The 21,447-nt window shown below is 42.4% G+C and overlaps 1 protein-coding gene across 1 annotated transcript in view; it reads left to right on the top strand.

Annotated features, from left to right (window-relative positions):
- Positions 1-21,447, top strand: part of shank2b (SH3 and multiple ankyrin repeat domains 2b) — a 334,629-nt gene that overhangs the window by 84,973 nt on the left and 228,209 nt on the right. The window contains exons 2-3 of the mRNA XM_026194263.2: positions 10,166-10,393; positions 19,872-20,075. Coding sequence (XP_026050048.2) covers positions 10,190-10,393; positions 19,872-20,075 — 408 coding nt within the window. The 5' untranslated portion in view covers positions 10,166-10,189. The remainder of the gene's footprint in view (positions 1-10,165; positions 10,394-19,871; positions 20,076-21,447) is intronic.

The following is a 21,447-nucleotide window of genomic DNA, read 5'->3' as shown; positions in this document are numbered from 1 at the left end:
CCGGACTCAGTAGTCATTTTCACAAAACCTTTATTCATCTTTACTCATCTTTACTCATCTTCATTTATCTTTACTCTTCTTCATTTATCCTCATTTAAGCATGCATCTTCTAGAAGGGAAGACTTGCCAGGCCGGTGTGTCCCTCTGCAAATCTTCACTCCTTTGTCTGTGAAACACAGTTTTATAGAAGTGACCCCATCATAAAACCCCCCACGGTGTGCTGCAAACTCTGTGTCTGTGTCTATGTGCACGAGCACATGAATGCCTACATGTGCGCGTTCCCATGTGTCTGTGAGTGCTCGTGAGTGACTGTGTACGCATACCTGTGTGTATGTGTGTGCACATGAGTGAGTGTGCATGTGGACATGTGTGTGCACATGAGTGAGTGTGCATGTGGACATGTGTGTGCACATGAGTGAGTGTGCATGTGGATGTGTGCGCGTGACAGTTAAAACACTGTGGGTTTAGGTGACTCCCTAGGTCATAAAACCCATCTCCCTTCCAGACCACAGTTATCCAGTCACAAATGTTGAGACCCCCACCCAAACATTCTCTGGGGAATTTCCACTCAGCATTAACTCCTCTCTGTTTTACTTTCACAGTTCAAGTGGGGGAGGGGTCTCCTACAATCTACTCCTAAGTTCACGACACAGTGAGGCCTTTATTATATTGAGGGCAGTGTCAGTATCTCTACAATAGCTCTACATTCTATGTTAACACATTTCTAAACTCTAAAATCAGCTAAACATTCCTACAGGTGATTTCTTTATTCAGCAGGACTGCCAGAAATCAGGCCTGGATGTGGCTAGTGGAACTCGGGTTTCCAAAAAATGAAATGAAATAAAAATGTAATGAGGGGGAAATTACTTTTTCACATAAGGACAGGTAGGTTTGACATTTTTCCTTTAAAAAATGCAGTTTTTGGTTATTCAGGTTATCGTTCTTTAATAATAAAATTGTTTGATGACCTGAAATATAGAAGTTTGATTTAAAAGTATGGAAAAGTTTAAGAAATCATAAAGGGGGCAAACACAACACTGTATATAAACTGTCGGCAACAAGTGCAGCACAGATTGGTTCCCATGAAATTAAAGCCGTGTCACATACAATCTAATGATCAAAAATGCTCTAAACATCTGTTGTGACTTGTCTTTTGTGTCTTTATTGTAGTACAATTTTATTCACACAGTATTCAATTCAATTCAATTTTATTTATATAATCACAAATCACAACAAATGTTGCCTCAAGGCGCTTTATATTGTACAGTAGATCGCACAATAATAGATACAGAGAAAAACCCAACAGTCATATGACCCCCCTATAAGCAAGCACTTTGGTGACAGTGGGAAGGAAAAACTCCCTTTTTCCTGTCAGTACTCTTGCTGCAGCATTTTGGATTAGCTGAAGGCTTTTCAGTGAGTTTTTTGGACATCCTGATAATAATGAATTACAGTAGTCCAGCCTGGAAGTAATAAATGCATGAACTAGTTTTTCAGCGTCACTCTGAGACAGGATATTTCTAACTTTAGAGATGTTGCGCAAATGGAAGAAAGCAGTCTTACATATTTGTTTAATATGTGCGTTGAACGACATGTCCTGGTCAAAAATGACTCCAAGGTTCCTCACAGCGTTACTGGAGGCCAAGGTAATGCCATCCAGAGTAAGAATCTGCTTAGATACCATATTTCTAAGATTTTCAGGGCCGAGTACAATAACCTCAGTTTGATCTGAATTAAGAAGCAGAAAGTTAGCGGCCATCCAGGTCTTTATGTCTTTAAGATATTCCTGCAGTTTAACTCATTGGTGTGTGTTATCTGGCTTCATGGACAGATAGAGCTGGGTGTCATCTGCATAGCAGTGTAAATGTATGCTATGCCTTCTAATGATGCTGCCTAAGGGAAGCATGTATAATGTAAACAGAATTGGTCCTAGCACTGAACCCTGTGGAACTCCATAATTAACCTCAGTGTGTGAAGAGGACTCTCCATTTACATGCACAAACTGGAGTCTATTAGATAGATATGATACAAACCACTGCAGTGCAGTACCTGTAATACCTACAGCATGTTCTAATCGCTCTAATAGGATATTATGGTCGACAGTATCGAACGCTGCACTGAGGTCTAGCAGGACAAGCACAGAGATGAGTCCACTGTCAGAGGCCATAAGAAGATCATTTGTAACCTTCACTAAAGCTGTTTCTGTGCTGTGATGAGCTTTGAAACCTGACTGAAACTCTTCAAATAAGCCATTCCTCTGCAGATGATCTGTTAGCTGTTTGACAACTACTCTTTCAAGGATGTTTGATATGAAAGGAAGGTTGGAGATTGGCCTATAATTAGCTAAGACTGCTGGGTCCAGAGATGCTTTTTGAGTAAAGGTTTAACTACAGCCACCTTGAAGGCCTGTGGTACATAGCCGATTATTAGAGATAGGTTGATCATATTTAAGGTCGAAGAATTAATTAATGGCAGGACTTCTTTGAGCAGTTTTGTAGGAATGGGGTCTAAAAGACACGTTGATGGTTTGGAGGAAGTAATTATTGAAGTTAACTCAGAAAGATCAATTGGAGAAAAAGAGTCTAACTTAACATCAATGGTACTAAGAGTAGCTGTAGATAATATTACATCTGTGGGATGGTTATTGGTAATTTTTTCTCTAATGATAAAAATTTTATTTGTGAAGAAGTTCATGAAGTCATTACTAGTTAACGTTAAAGGGTGTCAGCTGGTGATCAGCTGATCACGGGGCCGGGTTTAAAAGAGACGCCACCCACCTGTTCGCCGCTCAGACATCGTTCTCTTCATGTCAGGAGCTCCGAAACTTTGCCGACGTCAGTCTCCGCCTGATTCAGCAACTGTGAGTGTTTTTCCCTTCAATTCTTTTTCTCATCTCGGCTCCGCTCGCTCTCCGTCTGTAACGCCAGTTCCGAAGCCACGCTTCGTGCACTGATCGTTACTAGAATAACTGCGTGTCTGTTCCAACCCACCGCTAGCCTTCGCCGCGTTTGGATCTAGCCAGCATGCCACACGGGCACGCCGAATTACTGTGTGTAATTCGCCCGATCATGACAGGATGTCTGAGCCACATATAGACCCAGCGGAATTCGAACGGCTGAAAGCCGAAGTACTATATCTTCGCAGTGTGGTGGATCGGATGAGCACAAAAATGGAGTCTCTCACCGAAACTGTCCTCCAACTTTCCACTTCCGTCACCTCACTGCAACGTCAGCCAGCACCGGTGAGCGCGGAGCCCCGGATCGGACTACCAGATAAGTGGAATGGAGTTGATGGCCAGCCTGATGGTTTGCTCGCCACTTTAGACATGCTGTTTGAATGTCAGCCCACTAAATACGCCACCGCCCGTGCAAAAGTTGCAATGTTAACCTCTCTCTTGTCTGGCCAGGCTCAGGAATGGGCCGCGGCTCTCTACAACAAGGATGTCAAACTCAAATACACAGTGGGCCAAAATTCAAAACTTAAACAAGGTTGCGGGCTTACATTAATATTTATTGAAAAAAAAAATCTTCCTCCAGATTTAAGAATGAATCTCTTCTTATGGACTCAAACAAGTTTTGTTGAAAAACTGAATATGGAACAAGCAAAGCTTAATACTAAACAATATATATATATTAGCTGTATAATACCAGTAGGCCAGCTCTAATAGTAATTTGGTGTGGCTTCGCGGGCCAAATGTAATTAGGCCCGCGGGCCAGAGTTTGACACCTATGCTCTACAACAATAAATCTGCAGCTTGCAATGACTATGCCCTGTTTGTGGAGGAATTAAAAAAGACGTTTGTTCCCCCGAGCAGTGAAGTGGAGTCACAGCTGCTTCATTTACGCCAGGGCAGTCGACCCGTCTGTCACTTTGCCTCCCAATTCCATACCCTGGCCGCTAAGCTAAAGTGGGGAGACGCTTCTCTACGCTCCATTTTTCTGGAGGGACTGGCTGATTACATCCGAGATGAGATGACCGGCTGTGAGGCCCCAAAAACTCTGGATGAGGCCGTGGACCAACGAGTGATGTCGCGGCCTCGCCACACCCCTCGGGCCTTCAAACCCTTCCAGCCTCAGAGGGCCACGTCTTCCCAGCCTCCTCCCCCCTCTGAAGGAGCCGCTGCTAGCCCAAGCAGTACATCCAGCGAGGAGCCCATGCAGCTGGGTAGACTCTCCAAAGAAGAGAGAGAGAGAGATGCTGGCATGAGGGTCTCTGCGCCTACTGTGGATCAGCTCGACACCGTCGTCCCCAGTGCCCGCTACGTCCGGGAAACGATGACGCCAGGTAGACTGCCGGGGAGTCCCACCTGGCCCTTCACACTCCTCTGACCCCTCTCGTTTTCTGTTACCAGTAATATTTCACCTGAAACACCAACAGTTCTCATCTGAAGCCCTCCTGGACACCGGAGCCGCTGAGAACTTCATCGACCAAAAACTAGCCTCTCGACTTTGCATTCCGTTAACTTCCGTTGATCGATTTCTCCCGGTGACCTCAGTAGATGGGCGACCCCTCCAACCCTACCCGATCCTGTTCCAGACCCAGCCGGTTCGCATGTCTATTGGGGATCATCAGGAGGAGGTCCGGTTTCTAGTAGTCTCGGCTACTTCCTCTCCTCTCATCCTTGGATACCCCTGGTTCCGTCAACATGACCCCCACATCTCCTGGTCTTCCTGCCAGATCCTGGATTGGGGTCCCCAGTGTCCACGCCGCTGCCTTCTCTCTCGGACCCAAAAGAACTCAAAGTCAGAAGAGGCCTCAACCCCGGAGCCCATTGATCTGGATAAGATCCCTCCGGCTTACCACAACCTATCTGAGGTCTTCAGTAAGAGGCGAGCCTCTACTCTACCTCCTCATCGCTCCTACGACATAGCCATTGAGCTCCTCCCGGGAGCGGTCCCCCCTCGTGGTCGCCTGTTCTTTCTGTCACCCGCAGAGAATAAGGCCATGGAGGAGTACGTTGCTGAGGCTCTCCAACAGGGCTTTATTCGCCCTTCTACCTCTCCTGCTGCTGCTGGATTCTTCTTTGTCAAGAAGAAAGATGGCGGGCCCCGCCCCTGTATAGATTATCAGGGCTTGAATAAAGTCACTGTCAAGAACCGCCATCCTCTTCCTCTGCTATCCACCGCACTCGATTCCCTCTCCCAGGCCTGCATCTTCACCAAGCTAGACCTACGCAGCGCCTACAATTTGGTGCGCATTAGGGAAGGGGACGAATGGAAGATGGCCTTCATCACCCCTAACGGGCACCGGGAGTACCTGGTGATGCCCTTCGGCCTCTGCAACAGCCCTGCTGTCTTCCAACATCTGATCAACGATGTCTTGCGGGATATGCTAGGCCGGTGGGTGTTTGCTTATCTAGACGACATCTTGATCAACTCCCGCACCGAAGTGGACCATATTCACCATGTGAGGGCCGTGCTGAGCAGGCTGCTTGAGTACCAGCTGTTCTGCAAACTGAAGTGTGCTTTCCATCAGCAGTCCACCACCTTCCTAGGCTTCACCATCTCCTCCGATGGCCTGACCATGGACCCGCAAAAGGTCCAAGCCGTGACCCAGTGGCCTCAGCCCTCCAGCCTTAAGCAGCTACAGAGCTTCCTGGGCTTTGCCAATTTCTTTCGGCGCTTTATCCGTAACTTCAGCACCGTTGTCGCCCCACTGACATCCCTCACCAAACCAGCTAACCTGCCTAAGCCCTTCTGCCTCTCCCCAGGTGCAAAACAGGCATTCCAAGACCTTATCCACCGGTTCACTATGGCCCCCGTCCTGCTCCACCCTGATCCTGCCAGAGATTTTGTGGTGGAGGTGGATGCCTCCGATGTTGGCGCTGGCGCCGTCCTTTCTCAACACGACCCGGATGGAAAACTTCACCCATGCTGCTATTTCTCAAGGAAATTTTCTCCCACGCAGCAACGGTACGGTGTCGGAGACCGAGAACTCCTGGCCATCAAGTGGGCCTTAGAAGAGTGGCGGCATTGGCTCCTGGGAGCGAAAGACCCTTTTCTGATCTGGACTGATCATCAGAACCTGATCCATATTCGTTCTGCCAAGCAGCTCAACCCAAGGCAGGCCCGTTGGGCAACAAACTATTTCTCCAGGCTAAATGATGATCCTATAAATTTGTGACACGCCATTTCCTCTCCAGCTTAAGAGTCATCTGCTTTAGGCTACGTGTTTGAGAATTATACCACGGAGTCAGGTACTTCTGATTAGAGACCTTAGTTTTCACTGGCACTACAGTATCCAGAGTCGTACGTAGTGAGGAGGTAAAATTATTAACAAGATGATCGACCTCTGTTGGGGTAGCGTTCAGATAGCTGCTCTGCTCTGTGTTGGTACACGGCATTGAAGATGATAACAGTGGTTGGATTATATTCTTAAACTTAGTTACAGCACTTTCAGAAAGACATCTACTGTGATAAAGTCTACTCTCCACTGCTGTGTAATCAATTATTGTAAATGTAAATGTTATCAGGAAATGATCAGACAGGAGAGGGTTTTCAGGAAACACTGTTAAATGTTCAGTTTCTATGCCATATGTTAAAACAAGATCTAGAGTGTGATTAAAGTGGTGGGTGGGTTCTTTTACATTTTGAGAGAAGCCAATTGAGTCTAATAACAGATTAAATGCCATGTTGAGGCTGTCATTTTTAGCATCTACATGGATGTTAAAATCACCCACAATAATTATTTTATCTGAGCTCAGAACTAAATCAGATATAAAGTCTGAGAAATCAGACAGAAACTCTGTGTAAGGCCCAGGTGGACGATAGATGATAACAAGTAAGACTGGTTTCTGAGTTTTACAGCTGGGGTGGACGAGGCTAAGCATCAGGCTTTCAAATGAATTAAAAGTCTGTCTTGGTCTTTCATTAATTAATAGGCTGGTGTGAAAAATTGCTGCCACACCGCCCCCTCGGCCTGTGCTTCGAGGTTTCTGGTAGTTAGAATGACTCGGGGGTGTTGATTCATTTAAACTAACATAATCATCCTGCTGCAACCAGGTTTCTGTAAGGCAGAGTAAATCGATTTGTTGATCAATTATTAAGTCATGTACTAACAGAGACTTGGAGGAGAGAGACCTAATATTTAATAATCCACATTTCACTGTTTTACTCTTTGGTTCAGATGTGGATACTGTATTGTTCTTTCTTTGTAATTGTTTATGTTTAAGTTGTTTGTTGCTGGTTTTAGTTTGTTTTTTGTCTTTTTGGAAGCTGACACAGTCTCTATGGAGATGGGGGGGTTTTTGGGGGGGGGGGGGTAGCAGGAGGAGAGAAGCTGCAGAGAGGAGTGTAAGACTGCAACTCTGCTTCTTGGTCCCAACTCTGGATAGTCATATTTTGGGGGGTTTAATAATCCATATTTCTAGAAATGAGAGCTGCTCCATCCAAAGTGGGATGGATGCCGTCTCTCCTAACAAGACCAGGTTTCCTCCAGAAGGTTTGCCAATTATCTATGAAGCAGTACTTCGTATCACTTGAATGCTCAAACATGACACATGTTACGTGACACTTCGAGTGCATTTGTAATTGGCCACATGCTGATTGGAAAAGCATGGGAGGAAATTATACACATTACAGAATAAAGTCCGCAGCAGGAGGCTGAAATGAAAATGTGCAAAAACAAAATCAGGAGTTGCTTTTCGAACTGATATAAAACTGGCATTTTTTAACTGTCACACCTTGATTCTTCATCTTTTCTCACCCATTTTCATCCTTCTTTGTTAAAAACATTTCTCAAATCCTCAAGGAATACAATGTAGAGTTATCTGTTATCACGAGTGGGAATACGAACTCAAGGAATCTGGAAAAAGGCAAATCTATCCATTACACATGTCACTGAAAATGGCAGCTTTATCTATTGTTACCTGCAGTGTCATCAAATCCGGGACATCTCAGCTAATGGGCATATATGGTTGGATATGTACACTCATCATAGCCATGAATGTCATAGTCATTTTGGGCTTTTTATGGTTTCTTTGCACTGTTCTTTTTCCATGATTGTACAACATATATCCTTGATGACTTAAAAAAAAAGGGAGTGGATGTACAATTTATTTTGGATTTTCTATAATCTGCACAGGGTCAAAATTATATACCGGTATTTGTTTAAATATATACAAATATAAATATACACTCATTAAGGTGCTGCTTAAAATTCTATATTTCTAAATAACTGCAAATTACAAATCGTTTTCAAATAGACTGTACCAGCTGTCAGGAATGGTGGTAGAGGAATCATCCTGTGGGGCTCTTTTACTACCAGTGGCACGAGGACATTGAACAAAGTGGATTAAAAAATAAAAAGGACTACTTTCAGATTCTTCAACTTCACCTCAAATTAACAGCTAGACAGCTGAAACTTGGACCCGATTGGGGATTCAAAAAAGACAAGGATTCTAAATACACATCTTGTTGCTTAAAAAGCATCTCTAGACCCAGCAGTCTTAGCTAATTATAGGCCAATCTCCAACCTTCATATCAAACATCCTTGAAAGAGTAGTTGTCAAACAGCTAACAGATCATCTGCAGAGGCTTGTTTGTTTCAGTCAGGTTTCAGAGCTCATCACAGCACAGAAACAGCTTTAGTGAAGGTTACAAATGATCTTCTTATGGCCTCTGACAGTGGACTCATCTCTGTGCTTGTCCTGCTAGACCTCAGTGCAGTATGACATTGTGAGGAACCTTGGAGTCATTTTTGACCAGGACATGTCGTTCAACGCACATATTAAACAATTATGTAAGACTGCATTCTTCCATTTGTGCAACATCTCTAAAATTAGAAATATCCTGTCTCAGAGTGACGCTGAAAAACTAGTTCATGCTTTTATTACTTCCAGGCTGGACGACTGTAATTCATTATTATCAGGATGTCCAAAAAACTCCCTGAAAAGCCTTCAGCTGATCCAAAATGCTGCAGCAAGAGTCCTGACAGGGACTAGAAAGAGAGAGCAGATTTCTCCTGTTTTGGCTTCCTGTTAAATCCAGAATCCAAAATCCTGCTCCTCACATACAAGGTCTTAAATAATCAGGTCCATCTTATCTTAATGACCTTGTAGCACCATATCACCCTATTAGAGCACTTTGCTCTCGCTCTGCAGGCCTACTTGTTGTTCCTAGAGTTATGAACCCGTGACAGAGTCCAGGTTTGGGTTTTTTCTTTTTTGTTTGTTTGGTTTTTGCAGCAGTCGCAGTTAAACAGACAGATGTTTGAAAAGTCATCTTGTGAAATATTGTATCTTGCTGGCACTCTGAAAAGAAGTAGAGTGAAATACGCACATCTTAGCATGATCATTTCCTATGTTGAGCTATAACCTTCAGATTTTGACTTACACGGTTTTTGCTTGTATTTACAAGTTGAAGTGTTTTCTTTAGTTAAAGAAAAGGTCATAGATAAGTTTTTTAAAAATGAAAAATAATATTTAATGAACGAAATGAAGAATAAGTTATACATTGGGAAGGTTTTACCTAAAAATCATTTAATCTCTGTCTGTGTTTAGTACTTATGTTAGACCTCTAACTGTTATCTAATGTCAACAAGTGAGAATAGTTCAGTGTGAGTGTTGGGTACTGTTTTAATCAGTTACTTTAAAAAAGAAATCTTTTTTGTCAGTGTAAGGTCAATGACATATGGGGATATTAATTGTTAGTATTTAATTAATATAAAACATTTAACCTCCAAATCCCCCACACACTGACTTCTGAGAAAAGTTGAAAATATATTTAATCAGACATTCGGGTTATTTCAGTATCTTCATTCTGCCCGGGTCACTTACAAGCACACAGCTGGAGGCACTGACTGATAAGACCATAAATCATGTTGCCAGTGGATCATTTGGCCATAGGGAATAGATTAACTCTCAGGTGCAGTTTTCACCCTCGTGAAGTTCATTTAGTGATATACAGAAAGCACTAATGAGCCAGACCATGTTTTTGCATATATTAGGTGATATTAGTACCTCTGGGAGTTTACTGAAGCCCACTGTACAAGCTGTTAGCACAGGATGGATGAGACAAAGTAGCATGCGTGGTCTTTGACGGCTGTCTGAAATGACAGAAGGTGTCTGATGGGAACAGGAGGAGATTATTCAATTTGAATATCTAGTTTCTTTAATCATCTCTTTGCAAGAGCCTGATATTATTTCCTGTTTGCTTCTCTGTCCCAGCTGAATTCCCCGGGCCTGCTGACTATGCCCCAAAGCTCCACCTCCAGTGAGGATGAGATGGCCCAGAGCTTTTCCGACTACTCTGATGATTGTGCCTCCGAGAGCTCCCGCGAAGAAACCATCTATGAGACTATAAGGGCCACTGCAGAGCCATCGCAGAACCGCATGGACGACATTCACACGAACTCACTGGTTATCCGTCTCTTGATCCCTGACTTGCAGCAGACAGTGAGTATCTGTGAAGGATGAGAACAGAGCTTTTGAGAGTGCTGATGTTAACCTCGTAGCATCCACCAGCTCACCCGCATCTAGGGTAGGGTTAGGCAAACATCCACCTCTTTTTTTGTTAAAATTTTCATCTTTTTGGGACGCCAGAGCTCAAAGCGTTTAACAGAACAATATTAATGTTAACATTAACGTATGAGATTTCATCAGTAAGGGAAACGACCTCGACCCTAACCCTAGATGGGATGCCAGTAACCCGATAAATGTTTCGAATTGATCATGTTTGTGACTGTGTGAAATATTAACGTGACTGATGAACATAAACTTGCGACTTGATATGTACTGGAAATGAATGCTGTGTATTCTAACACCTTCTAACCTCTTTTGTGATCTAAAAGCTTTTATTGAAAGCTGGCTTGCAGTAAACTCAAACGCAATGATGCCATTAATGTGTGAGACCTGCAGGAAAGGTACAGTCGGTGGCATTTCAGTTGTGGCTTACAAACAGTGTCACCATGCATTAAACAGATAGGAATCTTTATAAAAATTGATAATGCAGGCAGAAAGAAACAGGTGCATTTCCAGATGTTAAAGGTTTTACAGTGATCCAAATGTGCTTCACTGCACTCTGCTCACTCCAACTCCAACAACGAAATCACTGGCATTTCTGAGAGGGTGAATATTCTTTAAGGGTCCTTTCATGTATAAAGTAGTATCCCTATTAGCTGGTATATATCATCTGTTGTATATACCTGGAGAGATAAAAGAAATTTGCAGGAAATGTGCAAAGACATTTGCCAAAACTTGAAAAACACATACACCTGTTAGCACATTCCATCGGTTTGCTGTTTTATCTTATTTTATACTCATTATAAGACTCCTCTAGCATGATAATATAACACATCCTTATCTCTTCCATTTGTGTGAGATTAACCTTTAAGCAAATGGATGTTTTCAGAGGAAGCAAAGGAGTGTAATCTCAGCCTTGGAGGCTTCCTGCTGTTTAAAGTAGGCTTACCAGTAATCTTTCACTCATTTACAGTTTTAAAGCCGGGGACTTAAACGAGCTCTGGCCATCAAGAATCATAATATGATATTAGTTGGTCTGTGACTGTTGAATGGGAGACGTGTAGCAGGTTGTTATATATAGCTGCATATGTGTAAGAGTGTGTATCAAAAGTTAAGGTGGGTCATGAGGTGGGCGAGGCTATTTGGAAAATTAGTGAAGAAAAGCGTTTACTGGATTAGGTGCTTGGTGAGAGTCACACTACAACATTTAATGACACAGTTTGCCCTTAGAACTCAAATACTGATTATACAATTTAATATTGCTGTGCAGTTTATAATAGAAGATGATGAACCCAGATGTGGGAGCCAAAAGGAGAAAGTAAATGAATGTTAGATTGTCCTTCCATTTCCTATTAATATGTAAATGAATAGCAGGTAGATGAATAGCTGAAAGTAAATGATGCCTAATTAATCTTATTTTTAGGCCCTTATTTCATATTCCACATTAAAGCTGCGAGCAGCAGTAGGACCGTGGCATCGCGCCTGCTGCCGTGTACGTGTGCCGGGCTCGACTCACTCGAGATGTTTGTTGCAGTCTTTCAGAAAATTCTAATTTGTCTGTTTCATAAACAAGGCACACTTCCTGTGCCTGCTAGACATTGTACAAGAACACATGTTAAGTTTATGTCACAGTGTTGTACACTGAGTGTGTGACCAGCTGCATCTCTGTGCGGGATGGAAGCGGGATGCAACATAACTTATTACATATTTAACATATTTTTGATACATTTTCATCCTTTGGTGAGCCAACTCCAAAAATATTTCATTCCTTGTTCACTGAATGACAATAAAATGTCTGTCTGTCAATCTTAAATTTAAAATGTCTCATAAGGTTTTTGGCTGTTTCAGCCTCAAACACAGACAAACCTACCACATGGCCTGCCTCATGGTTTCACACACCCACTAATATATATATAAGTGGGTGTATAATATATAATAATGATAATAATGTTATGATTTTCTAAAATCCTACCCCTCAATTACAGCTTCCTTTTTCGTGCCATGCTACTAGAGCCGCCATTAAATGAAAAGCCATCATTTTTACACAAAGGCATCATCAAGGCTGGAAGTTTATACAGACCTCTTTCTAAGTGGATGTGGTCAGCCTGTGAGGAATAATACTCAAAGCAAAAACATTTCCTATTCCCACTCGGTGCTGCTCTGGCTGTCGGTGCCTATTTGTTGGGACTTTGATCAAATGTAAAGTTTGGGACAGATTAGAAATGCGTGTTTAAGTTACAGTATTTTTTGTGCTTCATAGCAAAACACTGAGGCCATTTGAAAAAACTGAGTTTACTCAAAGTTGTTCCAACTCTTTAAGGCTTTCCTGACCAAATTTCAGATGGTTCTGGTAAATCAAGCAGGACTGATTCACTTAAACCATGCTGTAAATTAAATAATCTGTTAAACTCAGGCACTTTTAAAGATTCTAAAGTAAATGGTAAATGGCCTGTATTTGTATAGCGCTTTTCTAGTCCCTAAGGACCCCAAAGCGCTTTACATATCCAGTCATCCACCCATTCACACAGACATTCACACACTGGTGATGGCAGCTACAATGTAGCCACAGCCACCCTGGGGCGCACTGACAGAGGCGAGGCTGCCGGACACTGGCGCCACCGGGCCCTCTGACCACCACCAGTAGGCAACGGGTGAAGTGTCTTGCCCAAGGACACAACAACCGAGACTGTCCAAGCCGGGGCTCGAACCGGCAACCTTCCGATTACAAGGCGAACTCCCAACTCTTGAGCCACGAAAGTAAAAATCTGAATATAATCAGGTTATGTGTTCAGCATGTTACCATGGATTTAGCCAGGTCAAAAGAGAGTTACTTTCATGACACAGAAAATTCTCACAACTCGCAAGCCAATAATTGTCACGGTCCAGGGTGTATTATTATTGATCTTTGTTGTTATCTGGCGCTTCACTGCAATTGTGATGGTTTCTCTAGTTCTTAGGTTTTGGTCCCTGTACTCCCGTGTGTAGTTTCAAGTCCGTGTCCTTGAGCCAGTTGTATTTCCTGTTTTACTTAAAAGGTGTCCCAGGTCATGTGTTCTGTTTTGTTTCCCTGTTGTCTTGTATAGTTAGATTGTTACCCTGTGTGTATTTTTAGTGTGTGGTTACCTCTGTTCTTCGTCGGAGCGTCTGCGTGTCATTCTGTGTATCGTCCCCGGTGTTTCTCTGTTTCTTCTCTAAGAATTACCCAATAGGCAAAGAGAGCTTAGATGGAGTCGGGTAGGAGACTTGCCCAGCTCTAACTGATACTGAGTCCCTATGGGAGACGAACCTGGTCCCTTTGAAGGCATGTTTACCAGGGTGGCCCTGGTGCACCTTCACACCGGTTAAATTCAAATTCAAATTTTATTTGTCACGTACACAGTCATACACAGTACGATATGTAGTGAAATGCTTGGACAACTGCTCGTGACCTAAAGAAAACACAAAAGGAAAAGGCTATGAATAAGATAGGAAATAAATATGAAAAATTAAAAAGGGTAAATTTAACTAGGAAGGAATAAAATATAAATTAAGGTTAAAAATGAAATAACTGTACAACACAAATTAGAATGAAGGGTAAATTTAACTGGGAAAGAATAAGATAAAATATATAAATTAAAGTTGAAAATAAAATAACTGTACAACAAAATACACAATATAGAACTATATAAGAATGTATGAAGAAATATAAATAAATATATACACAATAACAGCAGCGTGATTTAAGTAATGAAGTGAAACAATGTCCAGAATGTCCAGTGTGTGTAAGAACTGTATGTGTGGGTCAGTACTGTGTGGTGGTGTGATTGAGAGACCGTATCGCCGGTTATCTACGGCTCTCTAAATTGGTGCACTTGGTAAATAACTGGGTTACATTTAGTGGCCTTGAAAACCAAGTTAACTGTTAATTTTAAGGTTAGCGTAACCTGTAAGAGCCCTTCGAGTGATGTTATAAGAATATGCAGGTTTTATGCTTCACTGTTCAAAAAAGTTAAAAAGGGAATGTCCACAATTTAGACTTTTTGAATACAGGGCGTGTTACTAAAAGCAGTTCAGCAGGAACAAAGCAAAAGCCACATCAAATCATAATAATCACACAATCAAATCGGTGGACTTATCTCATTAACCTACTCTGAGATTATGCTGATTTTATTCTGATGTGAGAGACGAGACAGGTTGGACAGAGTGGGCATGCCTTGGCCACGACGTGCCTATCTCTGTGTGGATATAATCCAATAAGATTCCAAGTTCTTGGAAGTTGTAATCCAGTAGGACCAAAACCTCAAAGTGTAAAATTTGTCATCTAATGTTGTCGCTATGACTGTCCAAACAGTCATATGTGCGTGAAAGACTATCACACAAACGCTTCACAGCAAATGATCAACTCAGTTTAACTTAACTACTGGACCTGACTGACCATCCAGTTAGTCCCAATTCTAAGTTTGTGTGATTGTTTAAGGAAAAAAGTCACCAAGTTATTCTCCTGTTGACCAACGTTCCCTCTAAGCTGCACGCGTGCGCATTTGCGCACTGCTGGTTTCTGCGCACAGAAAATCTGCGTTGCGCACAAAAATAAATAAATAAATCTAACCTGAAATACTTTAACAATTCTGTTTTGCAGTGTGAGTCAGTAAGTGACTGGCTGCTCCTGTATGGGATTAGAACGATGCCGCCTTATCCCATAGTCCAGCCAATGATGCGATTCACATTCGTATATACACAGCTAATCAACATCATTGACAGGCTATGACAGCGTCTTTATGTGCCGACACCGGTGTTTAGCTAGCAAAGCGGCTGATGTGGAGTGAAGCCACGTTAACGACACCGTGTACAACCACTGGAGATGTGAGCAGGACAGACGGAACAATTGACGGAAAAAGTGTGGACTTTATACCAGTTTTTAAATTGTGTTGATCGGCCATGTAAAACCCCGTTAAGTGTTACGTCAAACGCTATTTCCATCATGGGATTAGGATGTTACCTGGCAGCACAGTGGCACAGTGGTTAGCACTGTTGCCGCACAGCAAGAAGGTCCTGAGTTCAATTCCACCATCAGGCCGGGGTCTTTCTGTGTGGAGTTTGCATGTTCTCCCCGTGTTTGCGTGGGTTCTCTCCGGGTACTCCGGGTTCCTCCCACCGTCCAAAGACATGCAGCTTGTGGGGATAGGTTAATTGGATAATCCAAATTGTCACTAGGTGTGAATGTGCGAATGAATGTGAGTGCAAATGGTCTGTCAGTCTGTCCCTGTGTGTTGGCCCTGCAACAGACTGGCAACCTGTCCAGGGTGTACCCCGCCTCTCGCCCTATGACAGCTGGGATAGGCTCCAGCGCCCCCCGCGACCCTGAACAGGATAAGCGGAAGTGAATGGATGGATGGATTAGAAGTGTAGGTGGTCGAAGAGTATAAATACCTCAGTGTCCACCTGGACAACAGACTAGACTGCAGACTGATCAGTGAAGCTATCTACAAGAAGAGTCAGAGCAGACTGTACTTCCTGAGGAAGCGTGGGTCCTTCAATAAGTGTGTTGTGGAGAGTCTTCTTAAATCACCTGCTGGGGTAGCAGCATCAGAGCCAGGGACTTAAAACGGCTCAAAAACCTGATGAAGAACACTGCTTCTGTCCTACTGTGGAACCAGTGGAGATGATGGTGCAAAGAGGGATTCTTCACAAAATCAAAAAAAAAGAAAATTATGGACAACCCTGAGCATCCTCTTCATGAGTCAGTTTACAGCAGCAGAGTGTCTTCAGACCTGCTGTAATACAGGAGATGCTTCCTGCCCACAGCCATCAGCACCTACAACAACTCATTGAGGAATCCTGGATTAAATTAGTTATGACAATATTTAAGTCACAAGTCATGAGGACTCACACAAAAGTAAAGGATATAAAATAGAAAACAATAAATAAAATAAATCACCCCCCCCCCCCCCCCCCCAAAAAAAAAAAAGAAAGATTCTACTTTTAAAATCGTTCTGGTAAACAGTGACTCCACAGAGTTTTGTTTGTTTTACATGAACAGTGGGAACTGTGACTTTAGCTGTTAGCTTTTCATAAACTGCAGCGTTGGTACATTTACACTGTGGGTCAGTATGGTGCTGCTTGTTCTTTAAAGCTCTGTGAGAACTATGTGCATACAGTACAAGCAGCCTACATCCTCACTGACCATGTACCACATGTAGGCGACCTTAACTGTACATAGATGCAGCCTTCCTTTCATTCACAGTGAGAATCTGTAAGTAAACGTCGTCATAAAAGACTGCCAGTGTGAATGTGAAAGAGCAGCTAGGTGCTTCTGGAGTCTGTGCAGTAGTTTGAGTTTGCTCTGAACTGCAGCTCTTTGCTTGATGCGTGCATGTCCTTGAGGAATAATAGCTTTTTATTGGATGCACATGTGCAAAAGGACAAAGGAGTAAAAGGGACCAAAGATGGCGGGGCTGCTGCTTGGCAAAGCTCTATCTTCAGCCACTTGATGTTCCTCTCCTGAGTTTCGTTCCTTTCGGTCTCATTTGTAATGCCCTTTTATGCTGCACATTGAGTTTGTACAATCCAGTGGATTGAAATGTACAGTGATGAAATAAACTCATGACCCGTTGACGTAATTATCAAAGTGAAAAGAACTGCAGCATAAAATATGTATGTGCATGTTCACATGTACACTAAGCTCTCTCACGAGTATGCACTAGTGCTTCTGATTTCACATTCATCAGTGAGTACTCAGTGGTGCCACTTGATCACATGATTGAGTCACACAGTCCGCTTGGAAATCAAAATCAAGTGAATAATTCAAGCTAACACAAACACACACTTGCTCACAGACACGTGAGGCAGGCTCCTGAAAACTGTGCTCGTTCATATCATTTCTGAGTGAAAAGACTAGAAGCAGGAGAAAAAGAGATCCAGACTTTGTCTAAAATATTTAACAGTGTAATAATCTCTGTCACGCTGCAATTTATCCAAAAAAGTCTAAAAGTCAGCTGCAGCAATGTATAATGTTTCAAAAGAACCAACATCTTGGACAAGAAAAGGCAGGTGTAGGGAGTGACAACATTTCCTCTTTCCCACATGCTTTTCTGTGTTCTTGGTTCTTCCACAATCTTCACACTGTTCTTCTCTTACAAGCTTTCTTTTCTCACTTTATTTCATCCATCTCCACTGTCATTCAATGCCAGTACACAGTTCTTACATCCAGACAGAGACAACATCTTTTCAAAGTTAATTTCTGCTAAAAATTCAGAGGCTGGACTCAGTGACAAGCAAAGCGAGCTTTCCAAACATGGTTGGTTTGAATGCTTGGACCACAGGAGACGACAGGTTTGTGAACACCAGAAAGCCGCTGTGGACATATGCTTAGTCTAACTGTCATTAACTCAGACACCAGCACCATCAAATGTGTGTTGACAAGAGGAGTAACCAATAAGATGATTTTACCTAGTCGGGTGCCATGTAAAGCAGTTGCTGCAGCAAATGCTCACTGTTTGAAATTATCTTTTCAAATATTCTGTATTTGTGGTCTGGGTCTTACACTTTCAGTTCTGGCCACTGTGGATCATGCTAATTTCACAGTCAGGTGGGTGCCAGTGGAGATGATAACAGATTAGGTTTTCACCAATTTCAATGGTCACAACCAAAGTAGCAAAGATGACACAAAATACTAAGGGATCTTATTTCTGTTTAAGCTAGTTTTTAAAAAGCTAGGACTCCCTACAACCTCCTGCAGGGCATCCAGTCATGAGAGTAAGCCAGTGTAATGAAGGTTCACTGACGGGAGAATTTACTTGGTTTTGATGACAGGTGAAATTAAGCATCACAAAGGACCAAGGATCAAACCTGAGAATGTCACTGAACACATCCTCAACACCAGCACATCATTTCTTCTGGAGCTCGTCTTGTCACATCTTTAAAATAATATGTTTTGCATCTTTACCATCAGTTATTGACGCCCAGGGTTGGTGGTGCAAACGTCCATTTTGTGAAGCAAAAGTTCAAGTTCAGGGTTGCCCTGCTTTTTAGGGTCTTTAAAAACATTTATGCACAAAATGTCTGGGCTTTACTGAGTGATGATCTCCAACATTTCCTGCAGTAATTTGCAGCCAATGTGAAGTGGCTGTGATAAGAATTAGCTCCAAGTGCAGAGCCATGGATCTCACCTGGAACAGTATAGAGTATTCAATGTTTAATTAAACATTGCAGTGGTCAGCATATGCAGCATTTAGTTCTTACAGGTGCTGAGAGATCTCAGTGGACGTGAGCCTTTTTGTCCTCTTGGCATACTTTTGTGATGTCTTTGTCCTTAATAATTACAAAAATTTAAAAAACCTAAGTGAAAGTGTTGCTTTTTTTTTTCTACAGTGTTAGGGATAAAGTCACAGCAATGGGTAAGAATGAGTGGTTTATTTCCAGTCTTAGGTGGCCAGATGCTGTTTCTCCAGCAGAATATCTCTACAGTTCAAGCGTGACCACTGGAAAACACAGTTTTGTCAGTTTTTATTCTGTATATCTCTGTGCTGACGTCCAAAGTACAAGAGCAAACCCTAACACATGCACACACTATCACTGTTTCATATATAATGCTGAAGTTGAGCACAGTCGGTTCAGGAAGCACTAACAATGGGAGTGGATGGAAGTCTGCTATTGTAAGAAGAGGACAGGAGGCCCTATCAGTCCACACAGCCCCTGCCAGATGCCAGACATCTGTTTCTGTACACGTCCAACCCTTCACCTCCTGTCTTCGTCTCAACGCCAGGCAAGAGGATTAAAGCTACACAGAGTTCACAAACTGTTCATCACTTCAGACTTTATTAAAGACACAGGCCTGCTATCACTGGCTGAGCAGCACACCCAGCTGTACAGTCTCACAGACACTTCCTGAATGCCGCGGCACAGTGCCCGTAATCCTCTCTGATTCAGACCAGAAATCCTGCATTATTTGTTTGGGTTTTTTCACAGAAGCTGGAGCTGAGAAAGAGCAGGGGCAGAAGGGTTCTGTCAATTACATCCGCAGCGAGGACAGCGGCCCCGCTTAGCATCCTAACAATAAAACAATAAATTAAAAAAGGTTTGGCAGTGATGTGTGTGTCTAGTTTTCGTAACTGGGACAGGGTTTGGGTTATTAAAACACCAGTTTGGATATGTTAGAACTGTTTTAATTGGGCACCATTGTTCTTTAGCTCTGGTCTAATCTTCTCTTGAGTCTTATGGTCCAAGTTATTTGCATCTGCCAGTCAAAAGTTGGAAGTCCAGTACAAGTGAAATGTGTGTCACATAATGTTTGTTGTTTTCAGAGGTGATTATTTACTTTTTCTTGCTTGTGTCTGCCAGCCAACACTTCAGGCATCACTTTCTAATCAGTCTGTCTATTTTTTTCCTCTCACATATCCCCCCTCCCCCTCTGCTGCGCTCCAAACCCAACCAGAAATGCATGCGCTTCAACCCGGATGCAACGGTCTGGGTTGCCAAGCAGCGGATCCTTTGTACACTTAATCAGAGCCTGAAAGATGTGCTCAACTATGGGCTTTTCCAGCCAGCGAGCAACGGGAGAGAAGGCAAGTTCCTGGATGAAGAACGCATCCTCCGAGAATACCCCCAGCCAATCAGCAAGGGCGTCCCAGCTCTGGAGGTAAACTGTTGACAAATTTACGTGAATCACATCACATTTTTTGGATATTTTATGTTACACAATCTAAAAGTTCAAACGGGAAATTGTTTAAATTCTGATGTAAATAATACAGGTGAGGTTAGAAGTTTACATTCACTCATCATCATGAATATCAGGGTAAATTTCTTTATACTGTTTTTCTTTCCAGGGTGGAATGAAAAACAGTTCACATTTTAATCACTTAAAAAAAATCTGAATTAGATGCATAAATGTATCTTGGATTTTCTCTAATCCACACATGGTCAAACATATATGTACAGGCTCAAATGTCATTAGTGAGCATGATTTGCTGTAGCTTGTAGTTTCTCTTTGTCAGCATAAAAAGGATTTGTCAGCACTCATTGGACTGACCAATACTCAGAATAACAGGATAGATCCAAGGAGAATTCACATTTACATTAAAGTCTACTGGAGCCATTTTTACACAGCTGCAGATTCCAAGATAATCAGTTCAAACAATTTTATCGAAGCACAAGTTATTTGGTGTCATCACTTTGCCAAACTGTTAGCCTCAGATGAGAGGGAAGTGGTTAGGATGTTCAGGAACTGGAAACTACTGGAATACATGGTCCAACAAAAGTGCCTGGTCAACGTGCAACTTACTAAGAGACATTTAATCAATATATAGATTTTTATCCTGTGTTGGTCATAGAAAACCCTAAATAAAGCCAACATTGTGCACCCAATTCTTCTTCTTAAAGATATATGCTGTAGCCTGGAAAAAGGACAGCTCAAACAAATAATTAAAATCCCCAAGTTACAATGACATTCATGCCCATGACGACTGTGTGTAAACCTCAAACCGCAAATGTATTTTTTGAGATGTATATTTTAAAAAATTCAAATCAACACTGAAATTCAGTATCGTTGAAAAGTGAGGAAGGACTGAAGGAATCATTCTTTTGCTTATGTGGCTCAAAGGTTCTGTGCAATACTTTGATTTAGATATAAGTTTGCAAGTAATTTAAAAAATCCTGTTAGTATGGATCTTTAACGAATCCTGCAGTAAAATGTTTACAGCTGACAGCAGACAGCCCGTAAAAGTAGTGAAGTGTGCTCTTGATCAAAAGGACGCATCTTAGGCATTATCCCCAGTGATTTCCTTTCCAGAGGAAAAGTTGCTTTCAAGATGCACCCAGAGGTGCAAAGTAAACTGGCTGTGACTGAGACTTATTAGAGGTCACTGGATCCCAAATGTGTACTAATTTAATAGAGGGCTTACTGGAGCCACCCTTTTGATTCGGGACTTTTATTCAAGGCATAGTTGCACTCACTCTGTGGTATCTGATCTCAGATCAGTACAGCACAGACGTGTAATGAGGTATAATATAAC

This window comes from Astatotilapia calliptera, chromosome 1, assembly GCF_964374335.1.
Source record: "Astatotilapia calliptera chromosome 1, fAstCal68.1, whole genome shotgun sequence".
Classification (NCBI taxonomy): Eukaryota; Metazoa; Chordata; class Actinopteri; order Cichliformes; family Cichlidae; genus Astatotilapia; species Astatotilapia calliptera.
This window is presented reverse-complemented; position numbering and strand designations above follow the sequence as displayed.